Below are 16380 nucleotides of genomic sequence, written 5' to 3'. Positions count from 1 at the left end.
ACAAACAGAGACTTTTTATGGAGTAACCAAAACCTGATTCCAGAGTATTCTTTCTAAGAAATACACCCAAACTTTTGTCTTTGTGGGGAATGATCCAGACAACCTTTCAGAGGCTAACTCAAAGCCAATAAAGGAGAGGAAAATGTGGAAAGAGGCAAGAACATCTACTTCTTAATAATGATGTTAAAATTTATAGCATCTTTCAATCCAGTCTGTTTTATAGATAGAATAACAGTACAAACAATTTCCAGGATTGAATGCTCCAAGTTTCTTTAAGCAATTCCCAAAAGGCTAGAAAGTTTTCACAATGAACAGAGTATACACGTAGTCTATAAATGTACCTTTAGCCTTTACCATTGACAACACAAAGACAACACAAAGATACACAATTATTCAAACACTCAGGATATTCTTCTTGCTACTTAGAGTGTGTTGAGGGGCTGGGGAGATACCTCAGGCAGTTACATGCTTGTCATGCAAACATGTGGACCTGAGTTCAATCCCCAGCACCCAGGAAATGGTGGCACATGCTTATAACTCCAGAATTCAGGAGGTAGGCACAGGTAGCCAGCCTATTCTAATTTGAGAGCCTCAGGGGCAAGTGAGAGACTGCCTCAAAAATTAAGGTGGAAGTCACTTGAAGAATGAAACCTGAGGTTGATTTCTGGCTCCCACATGCATGTACACATACATGAACTCCAATACAAACATGCTTTCTGTCTCTGTCTGTCTCTCTCTTTCTCACACATATAAAAAAGAAATTCATTTCAATTGTTCCATATTACATGACATGTGTTATATATTACACAGTATGTAGTGTATATTAATAGTTGTAGATTATGTGCTGTATATCACATATAACACAAATATTCTTGAAATTTTTGTCAGTGTTGCAAATGCTATTGTTCTATCATAAATAATCTATGACAGATCCAGAACATATGGTTTTAGTCTGAATTATTATTACTCCCATTACTAGAAGAATTCAAAAAGTTGAATTGATTGGGTAGGATCAGCATTTTTCTGCAACCTTTCCAACTTGCTCACAATGTTCTTTATTTTCCTGAATAAAATAGGAGAGTAGAATAGGGTAAATGAGTTAAAAAAAAGACTTCAAATCGTCCTTTTCTGCTTTCAGGCAAGTTTACCTGCATTGAGGTCAAGTTTCACCTGGAACGCCAAATGGGGTACTATTTGATCCAGATGTACATCCCAAGCTTATTGATAGTCATTTTGTCCTGGGTCTCCTTTTGGATAAACATGGATGCAGCTCCTGCCAGGGTTGCCCTTGGCATCACAACAGTCCTGACAATGACTACTCAGAGTTCAGGTTCCAGGGCATCTCTGCCAAAGGTAAGAAATAACCTCACTTGGCAATAAGTGATCTGAGCGGCTCTCGCAATGTCTTGTGAACCTTAAAATTCCATGAGGACAGAAATTTTGCCATCCCACTATGCTGTTGAACAGGCAAGTGCATTAAGAAAATTAAATACTGTATACTTGAGCATTTTTTGTTTTTTGGATATATGTCTAGGAGTGGGGTAACTGGATCTTGAGGTAGCACTATTCCTAATTGTCTGAGAAAGCACCAGATTGATTTCGAAAGTGGTCGTACACATTTACATTCCCACCAGCAATGGAGAAGAGTTCCCCTTTCTCCACATCCTCTCCAGCATGTGTTGTCACTTGAGTTTTTTATCTTAGCCATTCTAAGGTGAAATCTCAGCGTCGTTTTGATTTGCATTTCCCTGATAGCTAAGATGTTGAGCATTTCTTTAAGTGTTTCTCTACCATTCGATATTCCTCTACTGAGAATTCTCCGTTTAGCTCTGTACCCCATTTTATATTAATTTTCATTAATTACACTTTATTCACTTTGTATTCCCCCATAAACCCCTCCCTCCTCCCTTCCCAAATCCCACCTTCCCTCCCCCTTCTTCACGTATGCCCCTCCCCTCCCCAAGTCCACTGATAGGGGAGATCTTCCTCTCCTTCCTTCTAATCCTAGTCTATCAGATCTCACCAGGAGTGGCTGCATTGTCTTCCTCTGTGGCCTGGTAAGGCTGTTTCCCCCACTCAGGGGGGGTGATCAAAGAGCAGGCCAATCAGTTCATGCCAGAGGCATTCCCTGTTCCCATTACTATGGAACCAACTTGGACACTGAACTGCCAAGGGCTACATCTGTGCAGGGGTTCTAGGTTATCTCCATGCATGGTACTTGGTTGGAGTATGAGTCCCAGGAAAGACCCCTATGCTCAAATTTTTTGGTTCTGTTGCTCTCCTTGTGGAGCTCCTGTCCTCTCTAGGTCTTACTATTTCCCCCTACTTTTATAAGATTCCATGGACTCTGCCCAACAGTTGGCCTTAAGTCTCAGCATCTGCTTTGATAGTCTGCAGGGCAGAGCCTTTCAGAGGCCCTCCGTGTCAGGCTCCTCACTTATTTCCTCTTTTCTTCTTCTTCTGATGTCTACCCTCTTTTCCTTTCGGGATGTGGATTGAGCATTTTAGCCAGAGTCCTCCTTCTTGATTAGTTTCTTTAGGTTGTACCCCATTTTTTTTAACTGGATTACTTGATTTGTTAGTGTTTAACTTCTTGAGTTCTTTATGTATTCTGAATATTAGCCTTTTGTCAGATATAGGGCTGGTGAAGATCCTTTCACCATCTGTAAGCTATCATTTTGTTCTGATGACAGTATCCTTTGCTTTACAGAAGCTTTTCAGTTTCATGAGGTCCCATTTATTGATTTTGCTCAACCATGTTCATAGCAGCTTTATTTGTAATACCCAAAAGCTTGAAACAACCTATATGTCCCTCAGTTGAGGAATGGATACAGAAATTGTGGTACATTTACACAGTGAAATACTACTCAGCAAGGAGAACATGAAAACAAGGAAATCATGAAATTTGCATGCAGATGGAGGGAACTAGAAAAGATCATCCTGAGTAAAGTATCACAGAATTAGGGAGACACACATGATATAGATTCACTTATAAGTGGATATTAGACATATAATATAGGATAATCATACTAAAATCTGTATACCTAAAGAAGCTAATCAAGAAGCAGGACCATAGGTAAGATGATCAATCCTTTTTCAGAAAGACAAATGGGATGGTCATCAAGCAAGGGAGAAAACAGTGAACAAGACAGGAACCTACCACAGAGGGACTCTGAAAGACTCTACCCTGAAGAGTATCAAAGCAGATGCTGAGACTCATAGCCAAACTTTGAGCAGAGTTCAGGGAATCTCATGAAAGAAGGGGGAAATAGAAAGATCTGGAGGGGACAGGAGTTTCACAAGGAGAGCCAAAAAAAAAATGGGCACAGGGATCTTTTCTGAAACTGATACTCCAACTAAGGACCATTCATGGAGATAACCTAGAACCCCTGCATAGATGTAGCCCATGGCAGCTCAGTGTCCAAGTGGGTTCCCTAGTAATGGGAATAGGAATGTCTCTGACATCAACTCAGTCCCCTGCTCTTTGATCACCTCCTCCTGAGTGGGGTGCAGCCTGCAGCCTTCCCAGGCAAGAGAAAGTCAATGCAGCCAGTCCTGATAAGACCTGATAAACTAGGATCAGATGGAAGGGGAAGAGGACCTCCTTTATCAGTGGACTTGGGGAGGGGCATGGGTGGAGAAGAGGGAGGGGGTGTAGGATTGGGAGGAGACTAGGGAGGGGGCTACAGTTGGGATACAACTGTAATTAATAAACAATAAATCAATTAAAAATCACCTGCTCATATTAAAGAGCAGCAGTACAAAAAAGAAAAAAGAAAATGAAATGCTCAGCTTGAGCGTATGAAGATCTGTATGTCTTACATTTTTCCTCATTTTGAAGAGTACATTGAGCCATTGGCTTTAGTTTTCTAAAAGTGTGAGTTCAAGTTAGTATTCGGCATACTCAGACCCATGCTGTTTGAATGGCCTTTCCGAAATCCAGTTCCAGAAAATAATTGAGATGCATTCCCTTATTATTTTTATCTTGAGCTTATGTTTGGTTGTGTTGCATTTAATGTGATGAGAACTGTTAGAGCATGTTTCACATTTTCTCTGATGTTTGCAACATAAGATCACAATATAGCGGAGGCTTGTGCCTGTAACATAGGTGGAATGAATGCCAGGAGCATAATTACACAACTTAATTGAGTCCAATACTTCCCAAGATAAATATGAGGTTTTCAATATTCAAATGGAAGCAGGTGACCTATCTCTGACATCTTTTAAAAGATTTTTGTGGAAAAACAAATAGAATAATGTATTTGTGTCTTATGCCTTTTGAAATACAGATGTCAGAAATAACCATGGCCTTTTCAACAACATAATCACTGATCCATTTTAGTTAATAGAAATTCTAATCTACTCAATGCCCTCATGCCAAGCAGGTTCTTTTACTTATTTCTCCCTAGCTACCACATACCACCATCATTGCATGCTATTAAACTGCAGGATGCACAAACATATTTTACAGTTTAATAGACAAAGTATTGCTGACAAATAGTGAGCAGATAATGTCAAAACATAAGGCATTTAGCTTCTAACTGCCCATTGCTATGAAAAAACGTCATCACTTATTTGCAAATGAGATTTTCAGTTTTGTGAATGTGTTATTCATTCTGTGGATCTATTATTATTCTGCACCAACAGGCAAAAACTATTACTAAGTAAATGGTCACTTATCAGTAATATTTTTCTGTAGAGACAATCAGGAACTCAGATAGATAAACAAAGAGGGTATAATTTAAAATAGTTTTATACTTGGCTTTAAACACATAGTTGTTAACCTTTTGCCAAGAGCAGACTTCTCTTTCTACATGTATTCTTAGGACATTATTAAACACAGTCAGCTCTCTGACCATGAAGAGATGTGATTCATATGCCTGATGGAGAGAAACTAAAGTGAGATTAAAGCACGAGTCATGGAAAATGCAAGATCCTGACCATATACTTATTTACACATATACATAACTATTCATTAATTTATAAACAGTACAGTTCCTGACCAGATGGTCCATTGTGTTACCACTACAGGTGCTCCAGGGCCTACTAGGACACTCTGTACAGAATATACATTTTACATGTTTATGGAAAGACACTATCATTAATATTAACTGTCTAGTACTTAACAGTTGTTGAAAATTAATGTATGCTCTTCACCTTTATTTCTATTTACATTTGTGGACCTTATTTGTATGCATAAAGAATTTAGATCCAAATTTTAGGTCATTCTATGCTATGTCATTTTTCATGGACTTAAAAACCTATTATGAATATATCTTCTTTGCAGTGGCCGAAACTGAACCTAGTCTTTCTTACACACATTAGGCAAGCACTCTACCATGAATGCATACCCTCTGCATCATGAGCAATCTCTAATAACTGAGTAATAGTCAACCTGATGTATTCATAACTATTTATTTTGCCATTTTATCTACTGAAGAGATTATTTTCTGCTTGCATAAATATGATTATAAATACATTTGTATGCAACTACATTGAATGAGTGAATGGGGAAAGACATATGGGCAGGTAATCAACAGCATGTGCATATCTTGTACTTAAGAACTTTGTGAACATCATGTGTTAACCTCAGGACCTAAACTACATGGGGCTGAAGATAAACGTTTACTGAGTTCTCACTGCTGATTAACAAATTAATAAACATGCATGGCTCTACTACATGAGACCATGTATGAAATAAAGCATACCTGAAGTGGAATCTAAAAATGAAAATTTTCATAAAACATTAGAAAGTGTTTTGCCTTATTTTTTGCACAATTTCCTACATCTACATAATAAAGTTTAGTCATTGTTACCTCCCCAGTATTTCCTTTCAGCATCCCTCTCTCCTGCTCAAACTACTTTTTCCTCCAACAATCCCATTCCCAACTTTGATGACTTTATTTATCATGTGACCAACTAAGTTTAATTAGAATTACTTGCATTAGCATGGACTGGGAGAATTTCATTAAGCTTGGGAGAGCACCGAGTTCATGGGTGCAATGGCTAGAGTTTCAATATAAGGAAAGTGTTGTAATAATAGGGCATGTACCAGAAAAGATAATCTTGAGTGAGGTAACCCAGAAGCAGAAAGACACACATGGTATATACTCACTTATAAGTGGATATTAGACATATAATATAGGATAAACATTAAAAAATCTATACTCCTTAAGAAGCTAAACAACAAGGAAGACCCTAGGGAAGATGCTCAATCCTCATTCAGGAGGACAAACATGATAGACATTGGAAGCAGAAGACACAGAACAGAAGAGAAGCCTACCACAGACAGCCCCTGAAAGTCTTTATTGATCAAAGTATCAAAGCAGGAGCTGAAACTCATAGCCAATTTTTGGGCAGAGTACAGGGAATCTTATGAAAGAAGGAGGAGATAGGAAGACCTGGAGGGGACAGAAGTTCCAAACAGAGACTAACAAAGTCAAAAAAATAAATAAATAAGCCCTGGGGGCCTGGCAGAGATTGAAATCCCAACCAAGGCCAATGCATGGAGAGGACGTAAAACCCCGGCTCAGATGTAGCCCATAGACTCCGTCTCCAAGTGGGGTCCATAGTAAGGGGAGCAGGGGCTTTCTGTGGCACAAACTCAGTGACAGGCTCTCTGATCACTTTCCTGTGGGGGGTGCAGCCTTGCCAGACCACAGAAGAAGACAATGCAATCAGTCCTGATGAGACCGGATAGGCTAGGGTCAAATAGAAGGGGAGAAAGACCTCCTCTATCAGTGGACTAGGGGAAGGTCACAGGGGGAGAAGAGGAAGAGAAGATGGGATTGGGAGGAGACGAGGGAGGGGGCCACAGCCAGGATACAAATTGAATAAATTGCAATAAAATATAATAATAAAAATGTTATTTTTCTAGAAAAATGTAATTTGTCTAATATCAGTGATCCCCCTTTCCTAAAGTACTTCAGCAGACTCTGAAAAATTTAGAACACATGTATAAAGATACACTGTGAAAGGTAGGCAGGTCTGGATTTCAGTCTTGGAGCTTTTATTCCTCTCCACCTCTCTAAGTCCGTTTACTCATTTCTAAAATAAGAACATCTTTAGCCACCCTTTTCAAATATTAAATGAGGACAAGATGAAGCACTATCTGTATAAATTGTTTATTCCACTTTCTACATGGTATGCGCAAAACTCTTTCTATTATTGTTGTTACTTTTTTTCTATTCATATTGTAGTAGAAATGAGTGCTGAGATGGCAGGTTCTATTAGAAGATTCATAAAGATTCTTATGAACAGAAGGTGCAAAAGCTTTATATGACCCATTAATTAGGTCTCATCATGTTGCCAGTAAGATAAACCAAGTCTCATCATACTAATTATGTACAAAGCACATATCTGCATATAAGAACATGCCCATATTTGTAATAGGTAATCTTATGAATAAGTTAAGATCCAGAGGTTCTAAATAAGTAATGACCTGGTGGATGTTCTGCAATCACCACCATTGAGCATTTTTCCTTGGCTGTGTCTTCGCTGCCATGCCATGGAGGACAATTGAGGATTCCATACATTGTTAGTTAGAACATGTGAGATATAACACATGTAATACATGACATGTAACCCAGGAACACACCCACACGAACACACATCTGCACTGTACACACATATATACACACACTTTATAATTTAACAGATAAAGCAATGACGATATATACATTAAAATAGTGCATTAAGAAAAATTTTAAAATGATCAGTATATAAAGAAAAACCCATTCCATAGCCAGTTCATACACTCCCATTCTTTCCTTTCTTCAAGTTCAGCCCTCACAGTTGTATTAAACTTGTGCAGCAATGTAGAGCAAATAATTTTTCTACAGTTCACCCATTTGTGTCTTGAATTTCCCCCAGTTCTGTGATTAATTTGACCATCACTGAAGTGTGAGGTTCCTGAGGAGGGTAGGGAGTTTCATCTGCCTGAATGGTGTATTTTAATTACAGGTGCTCTTAATAGCTAAGCTGTAAGCACTTCTGTGTTTGACTTAAACTGAAGTTCCTCAGATATTCTAAGTGCTGCCACATTCCAGGTGAATAGCGAATTCTTATGCAACGTCTTAGCATTTTTTTCTTAGCCACCATAATCCTAAGATTCATGTATTTAAGAAGACATCCCTACTATCTGACATGCTGTGGTTGACTCACATTTGGCTATCTTCTCCACTATTTAGCTCATAAAGAACTCAGGTTTGCTTGTCTTGCTAAATACAACTATGAACCTTGCTGCTTTCACCCCACCATATTGGGTATTCTACCTAACCTACTGCCTTTTTATAAATCCCAAACTGCTGAGGACACATGAGAGTTTCCCAGAAGAGTTCTTGTAATTTCAGCAGCTCAGCGAATATTAGATATTTGGAACAGATTTCAGTCTCTTCTATCACTAGAATCAGGGTGAAACACTTTCTCCCACCTTTAGAAGAATGGAGAGGATGCCATAGCACTGATACTGATACCATCCCCAAATTCCATTACTTCAATTAATTCTTTTTTTACTTTTAATTTTTTTAGTCTTGTGATTATAATATATGTTAGGAAACATGCAAATGTGAAGGTTACACGCGGGCTCACAAATCACACCACAAGCTCGGTTCCACGTGGGAGGTTTATTAGGGGAAGGGGGGAGAAGGGAGCAGAGACAGAGAAAGGAAGAGAGAGAGAGGAGAAGAGAGGAAGAGGAAGAAGAGAGAGGGGGGAGGGTTCCAGTTCTCTTATAGGGTGATCATGGGCATGTGCAGGTAATTCCAGGTGGTCAGGGTGTCTTCACAAATGCCTGATAACCGGTCTAACTGGGGCTGCCTGTAGAAGTGCCTGCTTACCGATCCCAACATTCCTCCCTTTTTCTATAATTAAAAATAGGGAGCTTGGGGTGCCTTTTATAAGACAAGTTAAAGTATATAAATTTAGGCTCATTGGAAGCAGCTCTTGGTTGTCATGCAAGAGGTTGAGAGAGAGAAGAGTTATAGCAACAAATGGTCAGGTTGCAAGGTTAAGAATAAGAGAAGTCTCTGCCCTGGAAAATTTAGGGTAGAGGGTTTAGGGTAGAGGGTTGTCAACAGAGTTGCCAGCCATGCAAGGCAGCGGGTAGGGACTGGAGAACACTGGGAGAACCTGGAGCTGCTTGTCCTGGTCCTGAAGCACACCACTTCAGCCTTTTGTTAACAACAAGTGAATGATGGGCGTAGATTCTCTTCTGGCTACTTCCTGCTGACACTGGGGCCGCTGTAGGGAGGTCAAAAGGCTGAAATGTTGGCCAAGTCCAGGAAGAATTGGCTGGTTTGATGCTTTCCAGGGTCTGCAAGAACATCCATGGCTGGGAGGGAAGGTGCAGGTCCAGCTTGTTGGAAGTCTGTGAGGTCGGAGCTGAACACCTGCAGCTTGTTGGAAGTTCGTGAGGTCGGAGTTGAACACCTGTAGCTGCTTTGGCGCTGTTGTGGCTGTAGGAAACATCTGTGTCTGGCAGGACACTGAAACACATATATAGGCAAAAGATAAAGTGGAGTATAGAGAAAATCCTGTAGGTATACATTGAAAGGTTTGGATCGATGAGGTTTGTACATGGGAACCTCTGTCTACCTGGAGGGACCTTTATTTACCCAGTCACTGGCAATATTTAAAGAAGGCTTTGTTTTTGACTTGTCATTGAGGTGAGGTTTGGTTACAGAAGTATGTAAACTTAGCGGCCCTAATGCCAGCTGGCACTAGGTATAGAAACCTGAAATTCTCCAGCCTGTCTGGAGGGATGGGCATCTGGGCGTCTCCCATTGGGGGCAGAGAAGTAGAGGAACCGTGTGGGAAAGGGGACCTTTCCATGAGCAAGCTCATGCATGAGCAAGGGAGGGGGAAGGAACCCGTAGAGGGGGTGTACCGCCCAAGGGGGAGTGTGGCCCTAAAGTGAAAGTCAGCATAGAGGGTCAAACCTAGACAATTAAGGCTACGGCTTAATTGTCTCAAAAGATAGTAGGAAGTTGCCAGAGCTCTGTGGTCAAGCTTCCCCTACCAAGAGAGGCATGTATGCTGAGAAAATGGAGTGAACTCACCAATCCAGCCAGTGGTTGTATGCAGTAAATAGCAGTCTGGTAGCCAGGAAAGGAAGTCCCAAAACCAGGGAAAGGGGAGGAGTCTCACCTTTTGAGATAGGCAATAAGTGCAGTACTTATCTGGAATCTAGTTGTCCTGAGAGGTAGATTTAGGTGGACTTTCTGCAGCTTACAAGAATTACTTTTAAGTTTTAAGAAGGAGATAAAACTTTAGACATGTTAGTATTATAATTGTACTCTGCATTGAGAAATAGGCAGTAGACATACATATGTGTTAATGGCATAAGTACTTTTTAAGGTGAACTCTGAAAAGGCAAAAGCCTTTTATGAAATAAAATGGAAACTTACTTGATTTTAACCTTTACACATTATGGAGGCTTGCAATCTTGAGCTTGGGACCATAATAGTGGAATAGTGGTATAGTGGAATGTTTTTGTATCAGAGTCAGATTAATAAATTAGAGTTTTACTGATAAAGGTCAAAACCCTGGACTGTTAATACAACAGTAGCATAACAATAGGAAGAAATATTAAGCCCTTTTGCCTATTTAAGATACCTTAAATCACCTTAGACCTTGTAACCTTTATAACTTGCATTTACCAACCTTAAAACATTTTTTTAGAACCTCTAAGTATTTAGAAATTGTATTACCAACCTTAAGACACATTTTTGGACTCTCAACTATGTGTAACATGTATTTTTATAACCTAAACTCCTTTTATCCTTAGACCCTACATAAGCTATTTATATTTTATCTAGTGATATATCTTAAACTGATTAGTGAGCTAACAGTGGATCTAATTGTCTGCTCTTTAGCTGTAAAGCTACCATTAGCTTAGCATAGCCGTCAAGGTGATCAAAGACCTGAGAAGGATAAGTTATGAGCTAAATAAATATACCAATTTATGTGCCAATCAAAATGACAGAGATGACTAGTTAGTCCATCACCTAGGCAGTGTCCCTGGCTTCTGTGTCTCACGGCATCTTGAACAGAGGCTGTCCAGCCAGACACAGAAGGTGAGAGACTGCTTCTACTGCTTCTGTGGAAAGAGGAACAGAAGAGATTGACCTCCCCTTGCCTCTCACAATGTGAGACAATGGCTCTTCAGATGTCCCCAGCTTTGTCCACAGTTTAGGCTGGGCCCTAGCAGTGGGCCAGTTGGGGCAGTATTGCCCAGTGGTTAGCATACCACAATCCAGAGTCGCAGTCATCTGTTGTTGTGCCCAAATCTTCTTGGAGACCTTGGGGAACTACTGCTAGGATTTTGGGACCTTTTGTCACAATAAGCTTACATAGTTAAAATGCCATATTCATCAGATCTCTGACAAGTTTGAGGGCCAGCATATCTGAGTTACTCCTTGTCTATCTTTATCATCTGTTCTAAACTGTGTCCTATAAAACAGAATGCTATACAATCTAATTTTGGCATTTCTGAGATGCATGTTTTAGAATTATATATTTTAAGACAAATAGGCAAACTTCATAGCTAACCATCCTAGGCTTAACCTTAAAAAAACTGAACAAAGAGACTAGGTAAGGCTCAACTGCAGTATTTAGCATGACTTTAAATCTGCTCTTTCTGAACTAAAATCAAAGCAAACCTTTTAATCAGATACAGTTTATAGAGAGGCTAGCAAATCTTGCTGATCCTACCACTTTGCATTAAAATTGAACAGTAAAAAGCTTTGCATTTAGCACTAATCAGATGACTGAACATACCTCAGACCTAAACAAAAATGATCGTAAACTCATGGCTTTACCCTCTTTATTTTTGGACTAGCATGGTGGCTGGCCAAGTGTAACTGAACTCAGCATCCATGATCCCCATCATCAAAATAGAACTTTGTATTTTGACATGATCCTGTTGGAGCCCAGCGTCTACAATTTGCTTTTTATGGGCAAAGCAAAAACAAGTTACATTAATAGAAAGAGGAGTTTTGAAACTGCCATTTTTTTTTTTTAATAAGTTTCCTGTAGCAGACAAGATGGTCCAAGGTCACATAAACTCTAAGGAACTTAGAACAAGCTTTAAGGAACTTGGTGAAACTTCCTCTTTTTTCTGTCTCAAGGTAAAGAACAGGGTGGAAATGTGTCTCCGCGTCTCAGAGCGCTGTCGGCTGCCGGGACTGGCGACTCGGCTGAGCCGGGAAGGGGGCAAGAGGAGTGAGGCGGCAGCAGCAGCAGCAGCGGGGTGGAACTTTATCCGCTGGGTCAAAGGCAGAACTCCTTAGATTTAGTTTAATGGTTAGAAGGAGTTTAGTAGGAGAACAGGAGGAACCGAGAGGAGTTTTAGAGCGAAGGAGAAAGAAAGCAGGGGGGAACAGACTACGGCGTATGGGTGTTTACCATCGGGAGGCGAGAGAGAGAGACAAGGCCTTCTAATGGCGTCCCAGAAGAAGAGTCTCTAGATGAATCGGTCTGGTCTGGTACAATATCTCGTCAGATATTGGCCAGCGACCGAGGCCCAGTGCCACATGGCACGGAGGACACGTTTTTTTTTTTTTTTTTTTTTTTTGCCTAACAAAGAATGGGGGAAAAGAAAAAAAAAGGAAAAAAAAAAAAAAAAAAAAAAAAAAACACGTGTAGAAGGCTCCCAAGGGAAACCAAGGCCCTAAGTAGGGATGTGGTTTAGTAAAAGGGGTATGGTGACTAAAAGTGAACTCACCAATTTAGCCGGCGTTGGATGAATTTGTAGAGAAATGGAAGCAGGAAAGTGGAGATCTCAGGCGGATTTGGGGAGGAATAGGTCCCCAGAAGCTCTGGCGCGCTCGGTGAACTTGCTGGAGGTAACCTAATCCGGCCAAACGCACCAATGTTAGGAAACGTGCGAATGTGAAGGTTACATGCAGTTTCACAAATCACGCCACGAGATCGGTTCCACGTGGGAGGTTTATTAGGGGAAGGGGGGGAGAAGGGAACAGAGACAGAGAAAGGAAGAGAGAGAGGAGAAGAGAGAAAGAGGAAGAAGAAAGGGGGGGGAGGGTTCTAGTCCTCTTATAGGGAGATCATGGGCATGCGCAGGTAATTCCAGGTGGTCAGGGTGTCTTCACAAATGCCTGATAACAGGTCTAAGTGGGGCTGCCTGTAGAAGTGCCTGCTTACCGATCCCAACAATATAATCACACCATTTCTCCATTCCCCTTTCTTTTTATATATCTCTAATCTACCCCTTCTTGTTCTCTTTCAAATCCATGGCCTCATTCTTTTTCTTTAATTAGAGTTATATGAGTCATGAATACACACACACACACACACACACATACATATATATATTTAAATATAATCTGCTCAGTATGTATGATGTTATTGTTTGTATGTTTTCAGAGCTGACCTTTTGTTATTAGATAACCAATTGGTGTTCTCTTCCACCAGAGACTAGTTTTTCCACTACCAAAGTTCCTGAATTGCCTGTAGTTCTTTGCATACAGTTGAGGCCTTTTAGGGTTTTTTTTCCACCTACTTTGGCATATGTATTGGTGTTACCCATAATATAGTGTAGAAGGCACAATTGCCTATAGATAGCATTTGCTCTTCATAGAAAAACCCTTCCTTTCCCCAAATGTGAACAGTGATACTGTAATATAATTCCTTAAGGGAAATTTTGATGCAAAAGAAATTTCTGTTGCTATATAGTCATACCTAAAAATAAGAATTCTTAATTTTAGACTTTATTCTTAGGAGAACAAGAATTTCATTAATATGGCCCATGTCCATGTATCTACAACTTGGCACAATACTTGATTTCTTGTAGGCAATTAGTAAAGAGTCAGTTAATAAACTAACAAACAATATTAAAAATATCCTAGTGGTATTCTTGGCATAATTTAGGGGGTGATTCATTCATCAGTTTCCTTATTTCATTAATGCTTATTGTGCATTTTCTTTGAACCATAGATAATGTTAGGAATCAAAGGAAGCATAACACAGTCTTTAACCTCAGGGGCTTATAATCTGGTAGGGCAGACACAGCCATTTGGAATGCTGATGATTAAACAATATGAAATATAACAACATATCAAAGAGCATGTCTAAGCTATTAAATGGCAGTGATGGAGAAAGAATGAAAGGAGGGTAAACAAAGATAATAAAACCAATACTAGGCAAATAACCTGAAGGCAGAGGAGGATCCTGAGCTGAGTCTATGAAGCATGTATTTAAGGTGAGGGAGGAGGAGGTAAAGGTCATTCCAGAAAATGAGAACCTTTTTCTGATAGTCTTTGTGTAACACTTATAAAATAGGGCAAGAGAGACAGTCTGGAAGAATATCCAGCATGTTTTACATATTTCAAACACATTTCAAGCAAGGAACCTGTGTTTATTGATTTCAAGTTAGTTTCCTGAATTCCTGCCAACAGAAGGGTTTGTGGTTGTTATTTTTTTTTATTTTTAGTATTCAATTTTGTTCATTTGTTTGTTTTAGTTTTTCAGAAGTGTAGGCCCTCTCATAAATATAAGAAAAATCAAATAATATAGGTACCTTCCCATTTGAAGCTATCCAGTTGGTTCTGAAATATACATCTCTGCCAAATTCTAAGAAATACTTCCACTGACAATGTTCTAAACATTTTGAGCATGAAAGCCCTGAAGACTGACAAGAGGATGGGTGAATTATTTCCTTTCAAACCCACAGGAAAATAGCAGGGTAAATTGCTTAGAACACTGTGAGATATCAGGTAGACTTGATATTCAGCACAGGTTAAAGTGCTACTTTCTTTTATCTCATGTTTGCGATTATAGCAAAACAACTTGAAGCTACTCCCAACAGTCCTCAATCATCATTTGTGAATATAGTCCAGAAATGTAGACATGAAAGCACACTTAAGTAGGGAATAAGTGTGATGGCCTAGGAGTTCAGGTACCTCTCACAGGTCCATAACTCTCTCTTTGGAGCAGGGATGCTTATTAACTAGCATGCTCCAATTTCTACAGAAGTATATTTCCCCCTTAGTTTTCAGCCATCTGGGCCAACTAAGGCCAGATGGACCATTTTAAGCAGCTGCCAAACTCAGGACAAGTTTAGAATTTAAAACAAAAGAAGCCATATTCTTGCCATGCTTGGTTTTCCTTTATTCTCCATCAGAACGCTTCTAACTAGAGACTACAGTTAGAGCAGCTGAAGGCACTAAGATTGATACAGGAGTTTTAGATAAGACTTGGGTGCAGATCTGTATTAGAGTCAGGTGTACCCTGAGCTATTTGAAATTGTTATTAGATCAAACTAGTATATTCAAGGGGGACTAGAAACAGTTTTGTTTTCTAAGTAATCAGTACTTTTGAAGTTCTTAGTTAAAATATTAAACAGGGAGAAAGCTAAGCTTTAACAAAGTGATCTGTGGGCCTTGCCTGATTTAGCCAGATGTTGACATATGTGGGAGAGTTCATACACCTTACCTTCTGCCATTTCTCAGGCCACAGCAAATTGAGGAATCATTGATGTAGGAAATATGAGATAAAAAAATATACAAGGAGAAGGCATTTGTGAATTCTCTGGGGACAGAACTGGAGTGCCATTGGCACTTGAGTTTCAGAAAGTTGCTGACAGCCTTATCAGGGAAGCTGACAGTGGAAGAAGTTGCCCAGTCGGTGCTTCTTATCAAATTCTGCCAAGACTTATATGGTTGAGGGTTTTGTTTTGTTTTGTTTTTGGGGGGAGAGGGAAGGGTAGTATATCAAGACTCAAGATTCTTTTAAAATCTTTCTCATTCTATTTTTCTAAAATGACTAACTCTAGTTCATACACAATAGATGCTGTTAGTTCCTCTTTAAATGAACTATTGTGGTGCATACAATATAATGTGAGGCTTTGTCTTAAATGCTCAGGGTATAGTAAAGACAGGGAAATTCTCTCTTTAACAATGGTATAAAGGAAAATGAGGCAGATGTTTTTACAAAAAAAATGTCATGGTACTGAACACCTTTAATCTCAGTACTTGGGAGGCATAGGCAGGTGAATTTTTGTGAGTACGAGGCTAGAATGGTCTACACAGTGAGTTCCAGGACAGCCAGGGAACTTATATAGACCCTGTCTCAATAAATAAATAAATAAATAAATAAATAAATAAATAAATAAATAAATAAATAAATAAATAGATAGATAGATAAATAGATAAATAAATAAATGAATAAATAGATAGATAGATAAATAAATAAATAAATAAACAAACTTGGTTGTAGGAATTTCTTCCCTATGTACAAGTCCTTGGCACATATGTTGGTTGTAGCCTTGGTCTTCTGACATGTGTTGGAAAATGGACAGTGCTCAATGAAGAAACTTTGCACACTGGTTACACATTGGGGTTGGCTTTCTCCTAGTGATTTTAG

The 16380-nt window shown here is 39.4% G+C and overlaps 1 protein-coding gene across 1 annotated transcript in view; it reads left to right on the top strand.

The window, feature by feature from the left end:
• Positions 1-16380, top strand: part of Glra2 (glycine receptor alpha 2) — a 246604-nt gene that overhangs the window by 105807 nt on the left and 124417 nt on the right. Inside the window, exon 8 of the mRNA XM_055606743.1 lies at positions 1139-1353. Coding sequence (XP_055462718.1) covers positions 1139-1353 — 215 coding nt within the window. The remainder of the gene's footprint in view (positions 1-1138; positions 1354-16380) is intronic.

Source organism: Psammomys obesus, unplaced genomic scaffold (assembly GCF_907164565.1).
Source record: "Psammomys obesus unplaced genomic scaffold, mPsaObe1.curated_primary_1811, whole genome shotgun sequence".
In the NCBI taxonomy this organism is placed as follows: Eukaryota; Metazoa; Chordata; class Mammalia; order Rodentia; family Muridae; genus Psammomys; species Psammomys obesus.
The sequence above is the reverse complement of the archived record's forward strand: the minus strand, read 5'-3'. Positions and strand labels throughout refer to the sequence as shown.